Source organism: Anarhichas minor, unplaced genomic scaffold, assembly GCF_050575085.1.
Source record: "Anarhichas minor isolate MPS153535 unplaced genomic scaffold, ASM5057508v1 ptg000025l, whole genome shotgun sequence".
Taxonomy (NCBI): Eukaryota; Metazoa; Chordata; class Actinopteri; order Perciformes; family Anarhichadidae; genus Anarhichas; species Anarhichas minor.
The window spans coordinates 8,754,997-8,777,912 of record NW_027466471.1 but is presented as its reverse complement, the minus strand read 5'-3'; the positions used below and the strand labels follow the sequence as shown (position 1 = coordinate 8,777,912).

The 22,916-nt window shown below is 40.0% G+C and overlaps 1 protein-coding gene across 1 annotated transcript in view; it reads left to right on the top strand.

Moving 5' to 3' along the window:
* Window positions 1–22,916, top strand: part of grid2 (glutamate receptor, ionotropic, delta 2) — a 425,055-nt gene that overhangs the window by 349,350 nt on the left and 52,789 nt on the right. Inside the window, exons 12-13 of the mRNA XM_076099476.1 lie at window positions 14,535–14,673; window positions 20,897–21,092. Coding sequence (XP_075955591.1) covers window positions 14,535–14,673; window positions 20,897–21,092 — 335 coding nt within the window. The remainder of the gene's footprint in view (window positions 1–14,534; window positions 14,674–20,896; window positions 21,093–22,916) is intronic.

Here is a 22,916-nt window from a genome sequence, read left to right as displayed (position 1 = left end):
AACACAGAAAGTGCGAATCTGTGTAAATTGGCACAGTGAGTGTGGACATGCTGCCCTTGAGAAAAGGGGGAGGAAGAAGAGCGAGGCGAGATGTTTGAGAGGAGTGACAGAGAGAGAAGGGGGGGGGGGGGGGGGGCATGTGGGTTGCGAGATGTGAAATATTGAGAATGACAGTGTTAAAATTGAATATGAGCGACTCAAAGACAATCACTATCAAGGGAAAGGGCTTAGAAATACACCCGTACTCACAGATGTGAGTTTGTGTGCATAGCAAGACACAAAGTGAAAATTGCTGAGAGAGGCATCTGTCAGAAGTTGCACTCAGAGAGGCGGCCGCGGTCTTATTGGTTTGATAGAACAAGACACGGTCTGCATGCAGTCACCTATAATGAGACGACAGGGCTGTAGCAGCTGGCTGAATTCACCGTGCCTGTGTGGTGGACTAACACGCGATTGTGTGTGTTTTTTGGCGAGAAAGAGGAAAAGAGTTTAGAGAGCCCAGGATCTAATCTGTCATTGTATTGTGTTTTTTTTATCAGGAAGCTTCATAGTTACTGTAGGTTTCAGACACCCACAACCCTGTTTTGTCTGACTTTTGTTTGTACATTTGTCTGTGAAGAGGAGCTTTGAGATTCAACCCTCAGTTTGAGGGGGAATAACTATATTTGTGAACTTCAATTTCAATTCAATTCAATTTATTTTTGTATTGCCCAAAATCTGAAATTACAAATTTGCCTCACAGGGCTTTACAATTTGTACACATGTGACATCCTCTCTCCCGGAGCCCTCACATCGGAACAGGAAAAACTCCCCCAAAAAAAACCTTTAACGGGGAGAAAAGAGGGAGAGACCTGTGGGAGAGCAACAGAGGAGGGATCCCTCTCCCATGATGGACAGAAGTGCAATAGATGTCATGTGTACAGAATGAACAGCATAACAGAATTACAACACATTCAATGTATATGACAGAACCACGGCAGGAGGCAAGACCAGGTCCAGGTATAACCCGGATCCACAGGAACCTGTGAGGCGAGAAAGCACAGAGACTCTGGTGAAGAAGCAAGGTCAATAATGTGCATTAATGGTATCGGTAATATAAAATAGTAAAGTGCCTTATATATAAGATAGTAACTTGTGCCTTACAGAATGGGCAGTACCATAAAAGTTTCCTGTTCCTAATGTGTTGTATTCTCCCATGAATACTGCTAGGGTGAGATTTGAATACATACTTTCATTCATCATCACTTTTTAAACAACCTTCAGACATTATGGCTGCACACCGGTGTGTGAAATGTTCTCTCTTTCCGCAGGGAGAGTCCTTGCTTTTACCTTAAAGAAATAAGCATATACATAAACAGCAATGCCACGAGAACGCAAACACATTCACACACAGACAGCCTTGACGTCCCCCTGTTGTAGCCCTTAAACTATACACAGATTGTATTGATCCATATATAGGAGGCGAGCAGGGAAACACAGCCTGTAAATAAGCTCAAAGAAAATTCTGCTGACTCCCATCATTTTTGTGTTCCTTTCAACTGTGAAAAGGAAGCAAAAGTGCTGATGAGGCTTAAAGAAAGGAGGATAAACGAGTGTTTCTGTAATAAGTACAATGTCAAGCAGTTTCTGCATATGGCACACACACACACACACACACACACACACACACACACACACAGAGTCAGAGCAGTACTCTTACCCCAGCCGTTCTGGGAGGGCATTAGGAAGTCACCACACTAAGCCATACACACATGCAGATGCAGACACACACTCGCAGAGAAAAAGGCCAGGGGTTTATCGGCAGTCTCCACACTTGGCCCAGTGCAGTCTGGAACTTCACTGGCTGCTCCACCTTCATTCATTCCAGGGAATAAGAAAAAAGCTCTGCAGAGCCAAAAAGCAGCCAGTTTTAATGAATGTTTACAAGCGATGATGCAGCAAGTTGGTCAGAGTGTCTCTGAAGGGCAGACACATAAACACACATTTGTGAGTGTGTGTGAGTTGAAAATAGTGTGTATAATAATTTTGTCAAATGATATATTTAGTCAGTTTGACCTAAAATTGAGTAAACTTGTAAGGACTTCTTTGTACACAAGGGATTTTGTAAGCCAGTGTAATGTCGTGCAACTTGAGCTCACACAAATCAAAATGTACGAAGAGACTTATTCATTTCAAGCCATAGAGGCTAGTGTTGCAACTGTTTGATATTCCTTCTTTTAAATCTCTCTTTTAAGACCCAAGTCTTAAAGAATAACCTGGCCCAAACCTGATGTATATTTTAGGGTGCTTTCACACCTGTAGTTAGTTTCATTTGGTCCGAACCAAAGGAGAAAATGATGCATTGTCTCATTTTAGGACTAGTTCTGTTTCTGTTCACACTGATTTTTAGTTATACAGACTGACGGGTAACTCGTTGATTGGACGGTTTTGGCGATGGTCATTGTGCATCATCAGGACCCACGTGGGGAATTTACATTCCAGGGACTGACAGAAGTTTATGCAGCACTTTAATACTTCTGATGTGTGTTCTTTGGTGTCACAAAGAGCACTTGAGCGCTTGAGCGGTCTCGGTCTGGTTGTTTGGTCAGCACTGGGGCTTGATTAACAGCTTTCACACCAGCCCAAACAAACCGTACTATCCAGCCAAAGGTGAACTTTTTGTTTTCATCAAACCAAACAGGTTTGGTGTGAAAGCACCTTTAGTTATTCCGTCATTAAGGAGCATAATATGTGGGTTTTGGTGAGAAACTTAAAGGGTACTCGCTAATAAGAAATAATCTGTGAACCTGGCCAACCAGCGAAAAACACAATTCACTTATAAATGCCAATATTCAATATGTCTTGGGCTACATGTTTAGCCATAGCACCACACGGCCTACAACCATCATAAGACACTGTAGCATCTCACAATAATAAACCATCTACCTAACCTGTTCGTCTAGCCTTTTAGCTCAACATTGCATTTTTCCAGTGTTGGCCAGACAAATGGCTAGTGAGTCAAATCAAAAACGGATCATACTTTTCCCACGATGAAGAATTTCCCAGAATACTGTGATATTTTCCAACGTTCCCTCCAAAGTTTACAAATGCAATTCATAGGATCTCGGTCTCCTTTCTACTGACGCGGTGCGTGCTTCTTGTACCATTTACACACATTTATTCAGACCATTGTTGCTGCTAGGGTTTGAGCAGAAAGAGAGAATATCATTTTTTAATAAATTACATTTGAATACAGCACAAACCCAACGCAACAGCCAAACATCTGTGATAGGAGACACTTCATTCTGAAGTTCGAGATCATGTTGTCTTATGGCTCCAAATACTGGAACAGTGTGTGTGCCTGTTATGGTGAGAGGTTGAGTAAATGTGGTTGTTTGGCTACAGTGTGCTGCTGTCTGTGCACTACTGACTTTCCCTCTACTGACTTTCACAGATGTAGTCATCTGCAAAAGGCCATCAACACACTCCCCCCTCTTCTTTTTGTCCAGATGAACTATACAACATGAACTCCCATAGGGACAAGGAAGGTGAAATGAAATATAGTGTTATCTGTTTCCGCAGAATTCACAGACACACACACAGATATATACAATATGTAGGCATAAGCACAAAGAGCCTTTCTCTGTTTTGCACACACTGTGACCCTCTCACACTCATGCAGACATAGCTGATATGTGCATGGTGAGCACACTCCAAAGCGTAGCTACGTGGGGGAATAATTTGCATTTCAATCTTTTAATTTGCTCCCTTTTTGTGAAATTGAGCCGACTTCCACGAGCTAAGCGCAGTGAGTACAGAACCCCGTTTCAGCGTTGCCCTTAAGGGTGATTCTGTACAATTTAAATATCATTTAATATTTTTTTTTTCAAGTTGAACTCATCGTAGCTCATATTCTTATTACGCACATTGAACTCTTATGGGGTTTCAACTAAAGCATGATCTGAACATGTCGACTCTGCAAAGATACAGTTAAAGACATATTACGCTCAAAATTCAGAATGTTCTTTGTTCTTTTAAGTACGGATTGACAGGGAGTTGAAATTCCGAGAAGAGACAAACATTTCTCAGAAGAGAATGCAGGTGCAAGGTGACACTTATCAGAAAAAAACAGGCACCAAAAATAATAACACATACAGTTTTTTTATCTTTTTGTGATGAGACGTTTTTAATCAAATGCATTAAATATTAATAAAATGAAAAAGAGAAGATGTTGGCATATTTAAGAGTTCTGCAGTGAAGCAATCAGCATTTCATTTAGATTTTATTTTCTAAATTGAATTGCCAAAAAGTCACAACTTTTACAATTACTGTTATCTTTCTTCTCATATAGTTAGAGTCTGTATAACCGAACTGTTTTGTTTTCTATAGTCAGTAAGAGTTTTGATTTCATGTCGAACTTAGTGTTTCTTTCGTTTTTTTGTTTTTGTTTTTTGTTTTTTTTATTACTTTCAGATATAGATAAATATTTTCCTAAATCCAGAGAAAGTGGATCTAACCAGTGACAATGCCGCACACATCCACTTGTTTATACAACAACAAAAGTCACACTTCAAGGTTATCGGACGATTTACTCATTTGTAAAGATGTAATTTCCTAATTGTGCACGGACAAGCAAACAGAGATCCTCAGTTTGTATTTAGTTCGGGGATTTTTTTCTGTACATCAGGTACGAGTTAGCAGGTGACAAAAAATATATATAACATCTTCGTCGTGAAGTAATGATGTGGGATGTTTGCCCAGCATACAACTAGATCAAACACTTGTGTAACACACACACACACACACACACACACACACACACACACACACATGCACATGCACGCAGGCCTCATTGAATCCATTTAGATGATCTCTGGTTTGGTCTTCTGGCCAGTTTGGCGGTCTCTCTCTGACCCTCTTCCTTCCCCACACTCAAATTGTCTCTCTCTTCCCTTTGATCTCCTGTGTTCAATTCCCAAGAAACTTCATATGCAAATATATTGAAAATTAAAATAGTTAGTTGTAATCTTCAGTGTTAGATTCCTGCTTTGTTTAGTATTGTGCTGAAATCAGTGTTCAACCTTTTTGCTCAACTGACTTTCATTGTGTATGCACGTGTTTGTCTGCGTAATGTGTGTGTGTACATGCCTCTCGTGTATGCATAAACATATACACATGTGTATTCAGTATGTTACTGTTAGTAGAGATGAGTGTGTGCATGTAGAGCACGTCACCACCAACAGAGTCCAGAGCAATTTGTCAACATCAGAGGTGAATCATTGCCAATATGAAATATTAATATGTCAACCATGAATATTTATAACTTTATTGAAGCAATTACCATAATACCAACACTTATTCAGCACATGTTACACTTAGAACTAAAGGGAAATGATTTATACACTAAATCATATGGATTTATTCTCTTTATGTGAGATTTGCACACACAGAGAAATTAACCGGCTCGCCTCTGAGCGGTGCGTCGAGCTCCGCGCCGCTCTGGGATCACGCGTGAGAATGAGCTTTTAGCTACAGTATATCTGGTGCAGTATATACAGTATATTGCACCAGATACACTGCGAATTAAATGAAAATGTAAATAATATTGATTTATTGTATTTTAATGAGCTTTTTGTGCAAACAGAATAAATGTGCTGCATACTTTATCAGCTGAAATGTTGATTCAAAAAGTTTAAAAAAATAAATAAACAATTCTGGGAAAAGTTGATGACCACATTTGGTTGCCAAATTGCTGATTGTATTTTGTATTTGTTATGCTGAGTCTAATCAAGACCTCTCCTGTCACAATCAACATTTCCGATGACTTGAGTCATATATCAGTTTAAATCTCCTTTTATTAAAAGTGTTCTTGCTGTTGGAGAGAGACATGTAAAGAGTCAGAAGTTATAAGAGCTGAAGACTTAACATAATCGTCCCTTATCAACTTTCTAAGTTGGTAGAATACAGTAGAATATACAATCGATTGTCTAATGAATATTAGATGTTGACAAATGTCAGCAAACAAAAAAAGGAATGGGGTGATGTGAATACTGCCATTTTATTTGCCTCTCCCCTTTTAAACATTTCCTTTCTTTCTTCACACCTCTCATCTTAATCCAAGCAAAGCCCCTAAAACTATTTTAATAGCAAACACTCAGAAACACACACATAACTTGTGACTATGTAATTTGTTTATCATTCTACACTAATATATTTATATGCCATCATGTTTTGATGACGGTCGGAGGTTCTCACAGGAAATCAGAGAGCATGCTGGGAAAAGAGATAGCATTATGTTCATCTCCGAATTGTATACTTCATGCATCTTCGCTCAAATCCACAACATTACTGGCCTGCTGGATCCTTATAAATGGCGGCGCTTGATGGCTTGAAAAAAATTGCCAACCACATGGAAAATCCCTCTTCGCTCTGGCTGATAGCCAGGGGTATTAGAGGGAAGCACATGTACAATGGAGAGCTTGGAGAGCAGGAGAGGTGCTGGAAGAGCGATGCACCTCCTCCCTCCTTCTATTCTCTCACTCTTTCCCTCGTCACCCTGGCCCCACCGCCGTAACATGTCTTTCCCAAGTTGTTCATAATCACGGGACACCGTCAGTCGAGAGTGATTCGGGTGCTAGAGGGAGAAATGGACGGTAAAAAATAAATAATGATTCCTGCGATTCATCAGACGGGCCGGAGGTAGAGGAGGTGCTTGCTTAGTGGTGAGATTTGAAGCTGTGCAAGAAAACCTCATACATATAAATTCCTACTGGATGTGCCCGCTGCACTGCTGGTTCCAAAGCTGCTCTCATCTGGGCTACATTTAACTGCAGCGTGTCAACAAGGATGGGGGGCAGTAGAGGAGAGGGGGAGTGAAGTGAGAGAGGGAGGCAGGCGGAGACACACAGTGTATGTATTTGATGCAGATGAGTTTGAGTCATAGAATCATTTTGTGCTCCAATCCTGCAGGAAACAACAGCTCCTGTAACGGCCTCATTTTTTTACTTGTGTTTCCGGCTGTCCCTGTTTATTTCACCAAAGACATATGTTCATGTTTATGTGCTTTTTGTGTTTAGCTTTGATTCCGTTTACCTCGTGAAGCTTCTGAGTTTGTCGACTCAAACGAAAAGAAATCAATAGCAACCAAAGTGCAGACTACATTTTGATTAACACAAGTTCTATCATTGTCAGATCATTCAGACTGTCCCAAAATGTTTTCTGAACAGGGCTCTTCTAGATTCTGTGGCATCCTGTCCTACAATTTAAAATCATTCATGTGGTAATACTGTCGATAAAGAGGATTATTGCTATTTATTTTGGCTGGAACCTGAGCCTGAATGCGCTCAGAAACCTGGTTATCACTAACAGTTTGATATAATCAGTGTCATGCATGTACACCTTTGTATTATTATGTTGCCTGGAGAAAGCGTTAATTACATAACTCATAATTGCAGATATTAGAGATTAGGGTAAAGCACAGATAATAGGTTCAGTTTTGATCCAGATTTGAAAGAAAAATGTGTTTTTCTCGACTTCAAGTGACTCTAACAGGGTTATAACTTAAAACAGTTGTTCTTGTGCACGTGTAAAACATCTTATTTCTCCAGTTTCTATGTTCTTTCTGCCCCTTTCACTCAAATTAGACAAGTTATACAACGTGATCATAGCATATGAGTAAGCATATTTAACTTTCGACTTTTGATGGAATATTTTCGGTCTTTGATAATAAGTTGTTTCTTTGATGAGATGCTGTTGCTTTGAACAGCCTCCTGTCTTTGTAGAGTTTGAAAGACTGTCGGCATCATTAGTTTTGCTTTAAGACGAAAGGCTCTGAGAAACCGTCTTCACAGAACTCTGAGTGAAAAGCTGTCTTGAATGTTTTACCAACAAAATATATAAAGACCTGCTGTTTTATGAATTGCGTTATTGGCAAAGGATATTGTGTGAGGTTCTTTAGACAGCAGAAGACATTTTGGAACATGTCATAACTGTTTAGCAAAGGGCTTGTGTTTTGTGTTTTAAATAACACAGAGGACTCTCTGACAGCAGCGCTACCACGTGTTGGTTCCTGACCATGAACTGCTGTTTGCCTGGTATGCATGTTTATACCTAAAGAGCTAAAGAAGAATGATGACTGAACATTCTTGGATTTAATTAGTTCGATTGGCATTAGAATACTTAGTAAAGTTCAATGGTAGTTAAATGTGACCATAGCAAGATTGCAGTGAAAAGTAAAGGAAAGCAGCCTGTGTAAAGCTAAAGAATAATGAATGAACAATAGATAGCAGAACTGTATTCGTCATCCGCCACTGCTTTAGTAGCCTGTATGAAACCCCCTTTTTGAATTGTTCCAATTTCATTGTAGCTAGACAGCAGCTGTCAGTAACTGCTTCTGTATGGATCATTGAGTTACAAATATAAATGTGCAATGGAAAAAACGCTATGACATGACCAGGAATTCAATATCTCAAGAAATGTAAATTCAGCCTAAAAGTCCTCCGCACATTCTTTGATACTTTGTTCTCGAGAAGCCAGCATGTTCAGCCACCGCTGGGATTGGTTTAAACATATAAGATGACTAATGTCCCTGACTGAGAGGCTTGCGATTTACATTTCACTTCACCCAGCTCTTATGCGTCCTGGATCTATAGAATTGGTTTTGTGATTCAGCTTTCAAGATAGAACCTGCGATTTCAAATCTTTTTTGACATGTCTGCTTCTGATTTATACTTAATGTGAACACATTATGCCAACACTATGGTCTTGCCTGATGCTCACAAAGACCAACCTGTAAGTGGTTTATCACCTGTTTGTTGTGAATCTATCACTGTACAACTCTGCCAAAATGTCCTTTAGCAAGACACTTTTCAGGGCTGTCAAAGAATAAAATTGTCCGAATTGTAGTAAAAAAAAACAGTTACATCACTTTGTGGCAAGTTTGCAGTTATTCCAACTGGGAGCTGACATCAGCTGAACATATTCCAACTCTCCTTTCCTCATTTGAAAAAGCTCTAATGAACTGCTCTAGTCTTCTTTCATCCAAGAATAACTGGAGTGTGATACTGTAACTTTGAAGAGGAGCCTCGGAACAGTTGGCAGCGGGAATGTAGATTTTTTTAAATGATGGTAGATTTGATAGAAGTGGATTCGTGGACAGACACCAGGAACCCTCCTCACTGTCTAAAGTTGTAGAAAGTTGTAGAAAGGAGAGCAGAGAGAGCCTGAGGGAGTTATTATTAAAACACGTTGCGGCTGATGCAGTTGTAGAATCAGATTACAAAGCGACAAGTCTGCCCAAGTGGACGCCTCAAGCACCTCTCACCACACTTCAGCACAATAAACTAGTGACTCAAGGTGCTTGTTGACATTGACAGCACGCAGTGAAGAGGGTAGCGGCCATTGCCTATAGGCCATGCAGAATAACAGAGCTAGCTAGTCCTTATCACCAATTTGTCCAGCCACTTCTTCCAGCAGTTGACCCCCTTTGTCTCATTTACACTCAAATGTGGATGTTTTCCTGACAGAGAAGATACACCTCTCCATTAGTGTACGATTATATACTGGAAAGCTGTAGCAGGTGATCCATTTATAAAAAGTTGATAAATGCTAATCTAAATATTTCTATATGATACATTATTCAGTCATTTTATGCATGCAAGAAATACCAAACCAACAAACTGATAAATACATAATGATAGATTGTTGCCACTGTAAGACTTTTTTTTGGCCTTAACTTAACCAAGAAATGCCAGTAATCAAAAACCAGAAGGCTAACCCTGATCAAGTGCAGACTCAACTTAAAGAGTCAAAAGTAACAAAGACATCATGATATATTGAAGAAGACTGAAGCTAGAGATTGAAAACATAAACTCATGTTTACAATGCTTACTGAGGTAATAATGCAAGTGAGAAGTAGGGTCATTTTCTCATAGACTTCTATACAATCACACTTCTTTTTGCGAGAGGAGTCAGCCCCTGCTGGTCATTAGAAAGAATGCAGGTTTAAGGCACTTCTACATTGGCTTCACTTTTCAGACCCGGATTTCACGACATGGTTTTAACACTGTGGGATTACCATCAAGAAAAATGAAATGCTCTCAGTAATACGCTTCATCCTATAAACTGCATTACTCTGATACCTGTATCATGGTAATTTGGTTGAAACAAGTTAATTCAGATTAAATCTCAAAACCATTATCATTTTTGAACACCACAAGATTTTACTTTCTTTTTTTCCCTCCAATTTGTCAATTGTATTCTCTAACTTGTTCTTTTTTGTCTTTGTGACTCAGTAACACACTCATCTGTGTTTGTGTGTTCATTTAGCTACATGAGCCAAAAGGCAGGGAGATAGGAGATGAAAATGAAACAGGAGATAGAGGGAATGTCTGAGAGAATCTTTTAATAAAAAACGAGAGGATTAGAAAGAGGTTGAAGGACTAATTACTTGCCAAACTGGTTAGCAGGCCAAGAGTTGGAGACTGGTGCAATTTGTGTAGTGGTGTAGTGGCACTGGACGGACAGCTGTTACATTTTTGTATGTAACCATATTTATTTTGAACACAGCATCACTAATAAAAGATATTAGATGACTTAAAAAAAAGACGATAATCTCATGACTGCTGTTAAAAGAAACATGTACAGCTCACAGTCGAAAGAAATAAACAGGAGTGAAAGAAAGCAGGTCTGTCACACAGCCAGGCTGCCTGTCACATCTAATAAACCAATCTGTTATGTAGACATCTAGCAATCCAGTCACTCAGTCAAAAAAGGAGGCAGACAGGAAGAAAGTCTGCTAATAGTAGCGACGCAAATGAAGACTAATGGAGATCTGAAGGTCAAGAAAAATACATTCGAAAGTTTAGACACAGCAACACTTTTTTTGATTCCTCCTTTCGAGTGCAGAGTAGAGAAAGAGAGGGGAAGCATGGAGAGACATTATGGCAAGAATGGACAGTGGAGGGGACACAATGGGGTGCCTTTGAAGCCGGCATCCACAAAAGCTGCTCATGCTAGCAATGCCTCCGCTTGAATCCACAAACATACACACATGCTAACTTTTTTTTTCAGGAATGCAACCATAGCAACACTTATTCTAAGTCCTATGGAGAAGAGTCACCATTGCCTTCTTTTAGCTTCACTGAAGCTACAATACATGCTGACTGTTGTCAAAACAATCACCTTTTATCTGTTGAGTGATCTGATGGTTCAGGTTTTAGAGGTCATCACAAGATTTCTGGGCCTATTCTGAAAGCATGTTATTTTAAAGATGGCAATGTCACCGGGTCACTGTGAATGCTGCAGTGAGTTCAGACAATGCTCAGGTTGTGTGTAAGTAGCAGCGTGGCCTTGAGGGCTGCTCAGTCACAGACTTCTAATACACGGCATGCTCTCATGGTGCTGTTGTAGTCACTTCTGGGAAATTATGTTTTTTGAAAAGATACAAAAGGTACACATGCATGCATGCATACTAATGACTCAATTGCTCACCAACTTGAAGGGTCGCTGACTGCCGCTTTTCTCCCTCAATGGTGACATTCATCTGAGTATATTCCTCTGAATGAAAGAGTTTTAAAAGAGCACAGTATGTTGGACAATACAAGAGATGGGTTGATAGCACAATGCCCTGTTTGACAGTACAATGGTTTTAGGAGATCAGTGATGCGTGACTGTAAGTGGATATTTCATATATTGGATATTTGTCATTTATTTGACAAAAGGAAGATGTCACTATACTGCACCACTATGGATATTTGGTTTTAACTTCCAAGGTAGGGGCCCTTTGGCTCAGCTTTCTCCATGAAGATTTAGTCTTTTTGTGATGCTGACTATGGCTCACCTAAATGGCAAACAGTAGTTATTGAAAGGTAAAGAATTGCACCACGAAAAGATCTATCTTTTGTGTTGACTAACTTGAGCATAGAGTGAGACAGACACTGACAGCATGACAGGAACATTAACTATTGTCCACACTATTTTATCAACAATCCTAAAGCCGATATCTGAGTCCATAGTAAACTGGACGTTTCTGACATTTTGGCACTTTAAAAATCAATGCCAGACCAGTCTTCAAGTAAACCATTTCAAGGGCCTTTTCAACCCAACTGTCAATGTTCTCTTAGGTTAGTTTTATTGAGCGTCATAAATCCACGTTTTTATATAATATCTGTTAACTCTCTCTGTCTCTCTCTCTCTCTCACAAACACACACACATGCACACACAAAATGACCTTTTCAAAAAGTCTGTTGTAGTTGCTCTTGATTTGATTTAAACATTGTCCAGGGACAGAGCGCATCTATAAAACATTGAAAAGAACCAAAGTCTTACCAACTACACATTTTGAGACATTCAGATGTAATTTTTCCAGCTGTGTTAAATATTTTTTATAAAAGTCACTTCTGCAGCCAGAAATCAACATGAAAATACTTTTTTTCCCTTTTTTTTCTTTCTGGTAACTTAATTGGTCTTCCATGGATATTACTGGTATGAAGCCCCAAATCCTCAAATATGACCCTTCTGCAGGTGGAATAATTCACAAAGGTCATGAAGCTATTGAAGTCCAAGATTTTGAAGTCATGGTTTGGCACATATTTGGACACTTTTGGAAACAAAGTTGGAATATCTGCTGTAATTTCTCATCAATAGTTAACTACATGAACATTATCAAATACGTTATTAACATATTTATTATGTTTACATTTTTTGCCTGTATTTCTATTATCTTTCTCTGAAAACTATTTAAAATAATGTTGCTGCGTGTTGTATCCAACCAATCACAGCCGGCAGATCTCTTCTTTCTTCTGTAAATTTGAATCTGTAAATATTTAGAGAAGAAGTTAATTGTAGTGCAGGGTTAGCTAGATCTCTACCATCTGTCCCACGGACTATTTTACTTGCTAATTACTACGTCACAAGATCCGGTTGAAAGGTCAGCCATATTGCCTCAGACAAATCAAGCAGTGAAGCTACTGTGAGGGATTTACGGTGCTGGAAATCCATTTAACTTTGTTTTGACTTTGTTTAGTTTAGTCAGTGAGACTTACTGCTAAATAACCGCAACTTCATCATCGTCATTGCAGCGCACAAGTTTTGGTTGCTTAGTAACAGCATGCGCGACAGGAGCACAACCCTCTAAGCATCTTGGATAAAAGGATGAAAGCAGCATGGCTGGTGTTTTTTACGCAACTTGTCAATGGAGGCAAAGATGCAAAGGGATTATTTGAACTGAATATATAGAGTACAGCACTACACATTACTCTGCCTTCGGGCTCATGGTAAAACTTGATGTCAACCGCAAATGTATTGCTGGAGAAGGATACTGTTAAACCAGAGAGAAGGAGCGAGCAAGATAACACATTTAAATGAAATCAAATGCTGTAAGCAATGCAGGAAGGGCCTGAAAGGAAGATGGGGAAAAGCAGGAAATACAATGGAGAATGAGAAGGGGCATGAGATAAAGGGAACGTGGGATTAGGTGGGTATCAAATATATTATTAAGTCTGGACAAGAGGAAGTGGGAGAAAGGAGAGTGTCTTCTGTTGGTCTAAGTCGATGTAACAGTGAACCCCTGCTACAAGGATGAATGGGGCTCATTTCTAAGACGCTTCAATGAAGGCAGTGAGGAAGATCTCACTGGCTGTAAATCAATCAGTACTCTGTATATGTTTGTGTGTGAATGTGTACATTTGGTATGCACACCTATATGTGTGTATGCATGATTGTCAATAAGCTTGCAATAATATGTGTGTGTATGAATAGAAAGGCTAGTCCACAATCTACCTGAGCACAATAAAAAAAAAGCAAGAGATGCACGTGGGCTTTGTTCTTTGTTGGGTAATACACAAATAGATGGATTATTTCTTAGCGAGGGTTAGAGTGACAGCCATGTTTGAAAGCTCAAAGAAAGCCGAGGCAGTTAGCTTTTTACTGTAACACAACAAGATTTCAGAGGACAAGGCCAAAAACAATGTTTTAACACAAGACAGGGATAAAGAGGTTTTATGTTTTATGACGGACAATCCACTTATTATTGTAATGTGCTCCAGGCAGCATTAAATCCTAATGGGAGGGCCTGCCAAGCATTTACACATTCTGTTCAGATTGATCAAGACGTTTCTCTAGAGAGTTTATTGCAACGGCAGGTTGCGTTTTTTAACTTCTCTCCAAACAGTTATGCCTGCTGGCGTTTTTGAGACTGATTGTATATTAACACATCTCCAGAGAGTTAAATGCAGCCTGCACCTTTACCGCAATATATAAATAATATCATACCTCAAAGATTTGTTGTTTTGATGTCTTTCTAGAAGAGCAAAGATTGAATTCTCTGCAGTGCCTCCCACTTAATGCAGCCGTGTGAAGATCAGATCTGTGCCAAAGCATCAGATCAGATCAGATCAGATCAGATCAGTTAATCCAAACATAATCTTTCAGGATGCACTTTGCTGTTTTAACAGCTTTTTTCTCCTGCAGCTAAGATCTGCTTGTATGCATTGATGTGGCACCTATTTTTCCGGTGCATTAGTTTACCTTTCTTTCTGTCTTTCTTTCTGTCTAGGTGGAGAGGTACCCTACACCACTCTAGCTACAAGGATGATGATGGGCGTTTGGTGGATGTTCGCTCTCATTGTCATCTCTTCGTATACCGCTAACCTAGCAGCCTTCCTCACCATCTCGCGCATAGAGAACTCCATACAGTAAGTATCCAACAGATTTTGTCCTCGACTGTCAGTGGTATCAGCCACGCTGGCTTCAGAATGTGGTCTCGTGGCTTTGATTTCTGAAAAACTCAGATCTTTTGACATTAGTATCGTGATACGAGAACTGAAACCCCTGAACTAAATGTACAAGCACAAAAGTATGCATGCGTACATCTATGCGCACACACTTATGTTCACTCGCACCTATTCACCATAGAGTTTGTGTTTAGCTGTGCGTGCATGACTAATTGTTTCTAACACACAGAGACACACTGCGGTCTTCCCCAGTGTGCTTGATTCTTGCTCAGTGCGAAAATCCATTCTACCAGGCAGGTGTAATGCATGAGAGGCAACACATACACACAATTACTTCCCTATCCTTTCTATCCTTCCTCCCCTCCTCCTTCACCCCATTGCAGGGTAGTAATTTCCTGTCTGCCTCAAGTTTGGATCTATCATTGTGTGTTGTGTGTGTGTGTGTGTGTGTGTTTCCAGTGATCAAGGTAAGGAAGATCAGGAGAAAGAGAGAGAGAGAGAGAACGAGTGTGAAAGAAAGTAAGAAGAGAGTGTTATTTGCATGTTCTTCACATTATTGCCCTCTGTTAATCTATCCTTGTGATAATGTGTGTGCCTGCTTCTCTCCTGGTGGCACAAGGAAACCCTCATCTCTCATTGGACTAATCAGCATGCCGAAGCATCCGCTATGCCCGGCAGTGCCACAGTTAATTGTGCTTGGCTTTGGAATAAACAACATTTATTTCTCTAAATCTCATCACTATTTGTCTCTTCATTTGTTCCTGTCACTTTGTCTCTACGTTGTTCTCCTTTTCCATCTCTTTTCTGTCTTTGGCAGACCTCCTTTTTGTTTTTGTCTCCACCCTCTCTTCTTCTGTTTTTCTCCCCTTTGTTCCAATTACTTCTGTGTCTCTTGGAAATTATGTGGAAATAATCTATTTACTTATTTTCCTTTTCCTTTATTTTTTTTTAGCTTTTTTCACTCAAATTTGCTGTCATTAATGTAGTGCCTCACAGTTTACCGCCTCATTCGGTATCCATTGAGCTAATTAAGGATTTCCATAAATTTTAATGCATTATCTTTAATGTGTTGACTCTTCTGGTGTCATTAGTGGCATAATTACCATCTAAACAGCAGCAGCCACATGGCCCTGGGTCTCCAAAGATGAGTGGTGGGGTGAGTGGTGAGAGGGAAGATACCCAAAACAGACTTAGAGTCCTCGCAAAGCACAACAAAACTTCAACGCAGAGATGAAGAGAGTTAGCCGAGAGAGGGAAAAAAGGAGGATCGTGATGTTGTGATTAGCGTGCAGTTTTATCTGATGGATACTTCATTAACATATTACGCAGATTGGATCGAGAGCAAATGGTTTTGTGAGTAAGAGTTTGAGAGAGTGAATTAATTAAGTATGGAAAAGAGCAAGCAAGCAAATGCACGGAGAGGAAGAGAAGGCCAGGAAGGATGAAGGCATCGCTCATCTTCGTGTCCCAGTGAGCAGTCAGGACAGGCAGGGTTTTTAAGTATTAATGCCCTTGTTTCATCCTGGAAATGAAATAACAAGTGAGCATTCAGAACCCTCACTGGACTATTTCACGCTTGGATGTTTTCCCTCAATTTCAGTGTGAATCCTTCAGGAAAACAGTCAGGGATGGCGGTGAAGAGTGGCAAAGAGAGGGAGCAAGTAAGACACATACAAAGGGAAAGAGGGAGAGACAAAACTTCATAACGTGGAAATGAAGAGAGGAGCTAGGTGGAAGAAAAGATGAGACGGATTAAGACATGAAGAGAGGAGGGAGGCAGAGAGGTTAGGAGGGAACAAAGAGAAGGCTAGAAAAAAAAAACGAGAGTGGGGGGAAGCGTGAAAACGGAGAGAGAGGAAGGGGTTTTGGCCGTGGTGATGAGTTAAGATGAGAAATGGATTTTGGAGGGGTAAAAATGTGAGAAAAGCAGGTGGCACCCGTTGAGAGAGGAGTGAGATGGAGCGGAAGAATTGGTCAGGATGGGAAAATTGAAAGACGGATGGAGTGTTTGAGGATAAAAAGCCTCCTTTCCTGGCTCAATCCCACACAGCAGGTGTCATATGTCATGGTTGCTAATGATGCCAATAAAGTCAATTAGGTCTTATGTGTGCTGTGTGTGTCTGTGCGTGTGTGTGAGTGTGTGTGTGTGTGTCTGTCTGGACATCAAAATGGCTAGTTACTGCTCTGTATGTATGCATGCATTGTCTGTTACATCCCAATGGTCAGCTGAAACAGCATAGTGCTTTGGTCAGCAGCTCATTTGGTTATTTGAAGTCTGCATGTTTTCTAAAGGGCTTCATCACTTCATCGCCCTCTGTTGGCGAGAAGGGGAATATAACAGCACTGTTCCAATGGTACAGAATAATAGAATAAGAATAATATAATAATGACATTTACTGTCTTAACAGTAGGGTAGTATACATACGTATCTACTGAAGAGATAGCAACACATAATGACATTGCTTCAGCCTGACCAAAAATAACATATAGAAAATAATAATCAATAATAAAATCGCCTCTAAAATACTTTAATATTATGCTAAGGAAATTGGCATATATATGGCTATGTAGCTCCCAAACCCCTCCAATGTTTACAAATAACACCTATACAAACATAACGTCAGCAGCCTTTAAATGTAACTCGCTTATTCTGAAGACCATGTTTAGCTATTTTCATTGTTTGGGGAAAAAGAAAAACTCTTTGAGTTTTGGCTTCTGTCCGCGCAGATTGCTTGTTGTTCAAGGTAGCTCAGATGTCTGCAGTGTGTCGACAGCCATTTGTAAAAAGTTAATGAACTGATCAAGGCTCTAGTGCCTTTACCAAAATGAATTTCCCCACAGACTAACTGAGCCAAGATACTCTTTGTCTTTTGGCCTCTGATAAAACTAAAGCCCATCCTTTCACTCTCCGCAAATGGAATGATTTGCCTCTTAACCTATTTCTAACACATGAAGTGACATAGCAACCCAAGTCTTTCCAGCTAAATATAAAGATTTATTAAAAACTGCTTTAAAAAATACAATAACATATTATATATATATATACAGAGTTTATTAGCATTGCTTAGAGCATTGTAAAATCAATAGCTTTCAACGAAGACGGCCAGATAACCAAATATGCATACTACACTAATTAACATGAAATTAATACCTTACCCTTCTCTCTCTCTCTCTCTCTCTCTCTCACACACACACACACACACACACACACACACACACACACACACACACACAGTATTTGTCACAGGATACATTCAGCTGCCATTCACTCCATTTACTTGCTCATTGGGCTGCTTAGGGGTAATATAATTGGTTGCAAAATGAGCTAGCATACACACAGGACAGAAAAGCAACACATGCACACATTCCATTCACACAAAACATTACCCAAAAGATAATTAAGCACATAATTCATATATGCATACTTCCATTAGAAAACACAGAGTAATACATTTGGAGGCAACCAATGGCTGTGTTTTGTTTTTAATTAAAATCCAGACATTTCATAGTGTTTTATTAAAGATGAATTATGGCAAACACCCCCTTATGCTGTCATTGTTTTTGTCCACTTCTCCAAATTTCCCCTCTTTAAATGAGACCATGTCCCTTCATATTTTAAATGAAGTAAACATCATACAAGTGCATTTTAGCAGGGGCTGTTTTTTATAACAATATTCAATCAACAAAATTATAACTAGTGTACAGGATGTTCTGATTTTTAGAGATATCAAAGTATGAACGTTGGGTACTGTTTTTCTTTTTGGAAAGGCGCTGATTTGTTCTGTGACCTGCAGCACATATGTCTCCTCTAATATTAACACCTATAAGTTTGAGATTGTGTTTTCGTTTTCCAATTTGGCAGCATTTACAGCGGTTGAGTCACCATTAACACGTTTTCATCTGGACGTTTTTTTTGTCTCTATAAAATCTAAACTCATCTGACATGACATTTTTCACCCGCTCTCTCTCCCTCCCACACATGCTCACACCATTAAATAACAAGCCCAGAGTTACTACCCAGTGAAACCAATTCACAAAGGGAGAATCCTGGTCAAAGAGTGTGCTGACAGGCGTGCATATTCACAGGGGAGTGGTGGGGAGGGGAGATTATTAAGGCCAAAGATTAATTGACGGCAATAAAAGATTCATGTTCCCGGCAAAGTTCATTAAAATCTTCAAAGGTTTTTTTCAGAGCGGGTCAGAGAGATAGTTGAGGAGGGCATCAGAGAGAGAGAGAGAGAAACCGCAAGAGCTGTGACTTTCCATAAAACGTCTGAATGTGTTATTTCATATGCGTGTGTCTGGGTGGGCAACCTTATAATAATGCGCCAGTAGCTACCTATATTTGTGCTAATTGTCAAATCTGCTTTTTTGAGTGTATTACAGCTGAACTAATGAAGTAAGATACTGTACACTTGCTGTTCATCATGAAGCAGGACATGTTGAGCGTTTCTGTGTAAATATTTTGTTTCACAAATCTCTCAAGTCTCTCAAATCCATGGGTGGTATGTAGCAGCCATTTAACAAACAAACAGTAATTAGTTCCTGTAATGGTTCTCCATTACATTTCTCAGCGGCCAAAATATTTCAAAAGCAACCCCAGCACTGTTGCATTGCAATTAGCTTGTGTATTCCCCCAGAGGTGTCGATTCATGGGTGAGGGATAGAGTGAGAGAGAAAGGACAAGGGGGAAATAATAAGAACAAAATAACAAGACAGACTGACTTGTGTTTTTTTGTTTTTTTCATTTCTGCTTCTGTATTTTTGCCTGCCTATTTCTTGATATAGAGACAAAGCACAGTTAAGTCCCGCCCACATCAGAGGGGAAAACAATTCTTCGCTCTCCGTTGACTTTATCTTGCGTGAAGGTGCCTCCTTGTCACTTCCGTCTGCGAACAAACAGCAGTAAAATGCCTAAAAGCTGCTATGTGGTGGGATTCACTACCAACAGGGTAAAGAACCCAGAACTAAGTTTTTATAAGCTGCCGAACCGAAAAACTGAGGATACGGGCAATAAACTGTGAGGCATCAGCAGGAAGAATGTGGAATGGAATCCTGACACTATGCCTTCGTGTGTAGCAAGTATTTTGTCCAAATGTCAGTTTAGGCTAACTATATTTCTTTAAGTTAAGCATTTTGACAGTGTGCATGCTGGGTTACAGTGGGATTTAGATAAAATCAGAAAGCTATGCAGTGTTATGTTTGCAAGTGCCTTAGCTAACTACAGTAGTTTGTAAACGCATAGCCACAACTAGCTTGCTAACAGCTACCTTCTACCGTCACTCTTTTGTATGTATAATTTTACTTTTGTTAGTGTTTCAGCCCTTGGTTGCACATTGTGGCTCCGATTGTTTCCCCCTCTTGTGGGTGTGCTGAGAACTGAGTGAGTGATGCTGTCATAACAGCTTTCCACCCTCATTTTTTCTCACATTTGTTGGTCATTGCCAATTCCCATTTTTCTGTTTTTATTCCATGTCAATTACATGTTGCTGCCAAGTCCCACAGTTGGCCCGTGGACAGTTTAGATTCACTTATAGGCAAGAGATAGTGTGGACCACAGTGCAGCTGGCCACTTCATGAATACTCTGATGCCCGCTTCTCTCTAGGTTATAGTCAGTTATCCCTGGGAAGTTACCAAGAACGTAACAAAGGCTTGATCATTCACCATGTCCCCTCATGCAAACATACGCGTGCCAAGCCAGAAGCGCCACAGTAAGAGATTTAATCCAGGTCAATTACCCTTGGAGCTCTGTGAATAACAACTCTTTTCACCACTTGAAAAGAAAAGTGAGGTCATGTGTGTGCATGCAGTCATATTGGATTTGGCTCATTATCATGGGCCGACAAAGTACAGACGGATCAACTTCTCATTTGTCGGACAGGCTGTTCAGTCCAAAGCCGTGTCATCCTTGCAGCAGATGAGATAGCAGTGTAGTGCATTGTGGGAATTTGTTGCACAGTGGGCATGCTGTTAAAAATGAGGCATTGCGACATCCATTACTACAGCCACCAAAGAACAGCTAAAAGGTGGCTCTAGTATCAACACAACAGTAACACCCAGTGGATGAACTGAGCCCCATGTGTGCTGTGGTGCTGATCATTCAGGCAGAGTCTGCATGGAGCTTTCAGTGATGGAAACAATGTGAGTTCTAACCTTTGTCACAACTTGTCTCTCTCTCTCTAGGTCCCTCCAGGACTTATCCAAGCAGACAGATTTGCCTTATGGTACAGTGTTGGACTCTGCCGTATACGACCAGGTGCGCGCCAAATCTATGAACCCCTTTGAGAGAGATCCCATGTACTCCCAGATGTGGCGGATGATTAACCGCACCGGAGGAGGAGATAATAATGTCGAGGAGTCCAAAGAAGGCATCCGCAAGGTAGGTCTTTACCGTTTTAATTAGTTGTCACTTCCAAACAAAGCGCCGTTGACGGGTGTAAAATCACGGTGGTTAGTAAAACAATCATCGGAGTCGAATGACTACAGTGATGTGTTTTGCATACGGGGGACTAGGTGCAGTATGACAGCAATATCAAAGCAATTATTCATTACTCTGAGCAAAGAATTTTCATTCAAGCCATCATTTGTCAACATTTGACCTTGTCAACACACTTCATTTGGTTGTATTGTTAAAATCAACCTGAGTGGCAAAACGAGTCTCCGAGGTTGTCACATCGATGACTCATATTATTTTGAATCCAACTTGTATTTAGCGTTTTTAAATATCTACAGTATTACATATCTTTCAGATACTGTTGTAATTCAAGTTACGGTTAAACAATCATACTCAGCCTCTTTTCTGCAATGAATACAGCAGGGGTTAGGGGATCAAATTTGAATTCTAACTTATCAACATTTGCTGTTTTCTTCGCTTGAACATATTTGATGGTATAAAAGGTGACATTTGCCCTGAAAACCAGGTGAATCTCGTGGTTTGATAACATCACAAGAACTGCCATGCTCCCAGAGAGCAATTCCACTTGAAAGCATTGCTGCCCAGCTTTATGCTAAATGTCCAAACCAATCATAAAAGCAAGTCGTGGGACAAAGGGGCAGCACGCTGGGTGCAGGTGCAGTTGTCACTGAATAACATAGGCAGCTTGTAAATGATGTCTCATTGCTTTTCACATGTAATGATACCAGTAATTCAATTCAATTCAATATATTTTGTATAGCCCAAAATCACAAACCACAAATTTGCCTCAGATGGCTTTACAATCTGTCCAGGGACAGACACCAGTAAGGTGTCTTCCAATAGAAGCACCCAGCACAATTAGTTGTTCAGCTCTTAGTATGATACACAAGGCTTTACCAATGCAGCAAAAGCTGTCATGCTCCTTTGCCTTGGTTTCTTCTTTCTCCTTCTTTTGCAAAACTCACACAACATTTATACACAATTGTGATCAAATGTGTATATTTTAAATCAGGGGTTCATGTTTTCATAGGAGATCGTTGAAAATTGTCTGATGTTATGTCAGTACCAGAAAGAATTTTGCTTGTAAACCATCACCCCTAACTCGTACTGTGTTTGATACATACGGCAAATTATGGTACTGTAATTAATAAAAAATAGTAGCCTAAAATGAGAGGGTACAGAGGCCGTAGTGGGGTAGACAACCACAGACTGACTGACACCTCAAGGTGTTTATTTGAGTTTTTGTGTACTCTTGTGTGCCGATATGTGTTGACAGGTCCAGCTTTGTAGAATCCAAGTCAAATTTCCCCATGGAGAAAATAAACTATATATATATATATATATATATATATATATATATATATATATATGGAAATTGGATATTCTTCTGGTATACATTATATCTCATCGTACGCAGCTCAGCCTCATTCCTGTTTTGATATACAGCTCATACAGCTCAGCCGGGTCGTCTGTCTTGATAAGGGATAAATCTATCTAAACGATGTTAACGATACACGGACAACGCGCACATGGTAAAATACTTAATTCCCTCTGTGATTACCCAACCTCATAAATATCTGACTGTTGCATCTCATTTGCACGCAACCCGCTTTCTGTTTGCATCGCCCTTCTCTACTCTAGTGAGGGTCTCACTTTATCCCTCCTCCTTCTAGAATATATTAGACTTGAACTGAAGCCAGCATCGGAGGCGTTGGAAGTGTTGGGAGGACTGATTAAAGTGGCTGGTGGTATTTTTTAAATGATGTGATAAATGCAGCACATAACAGC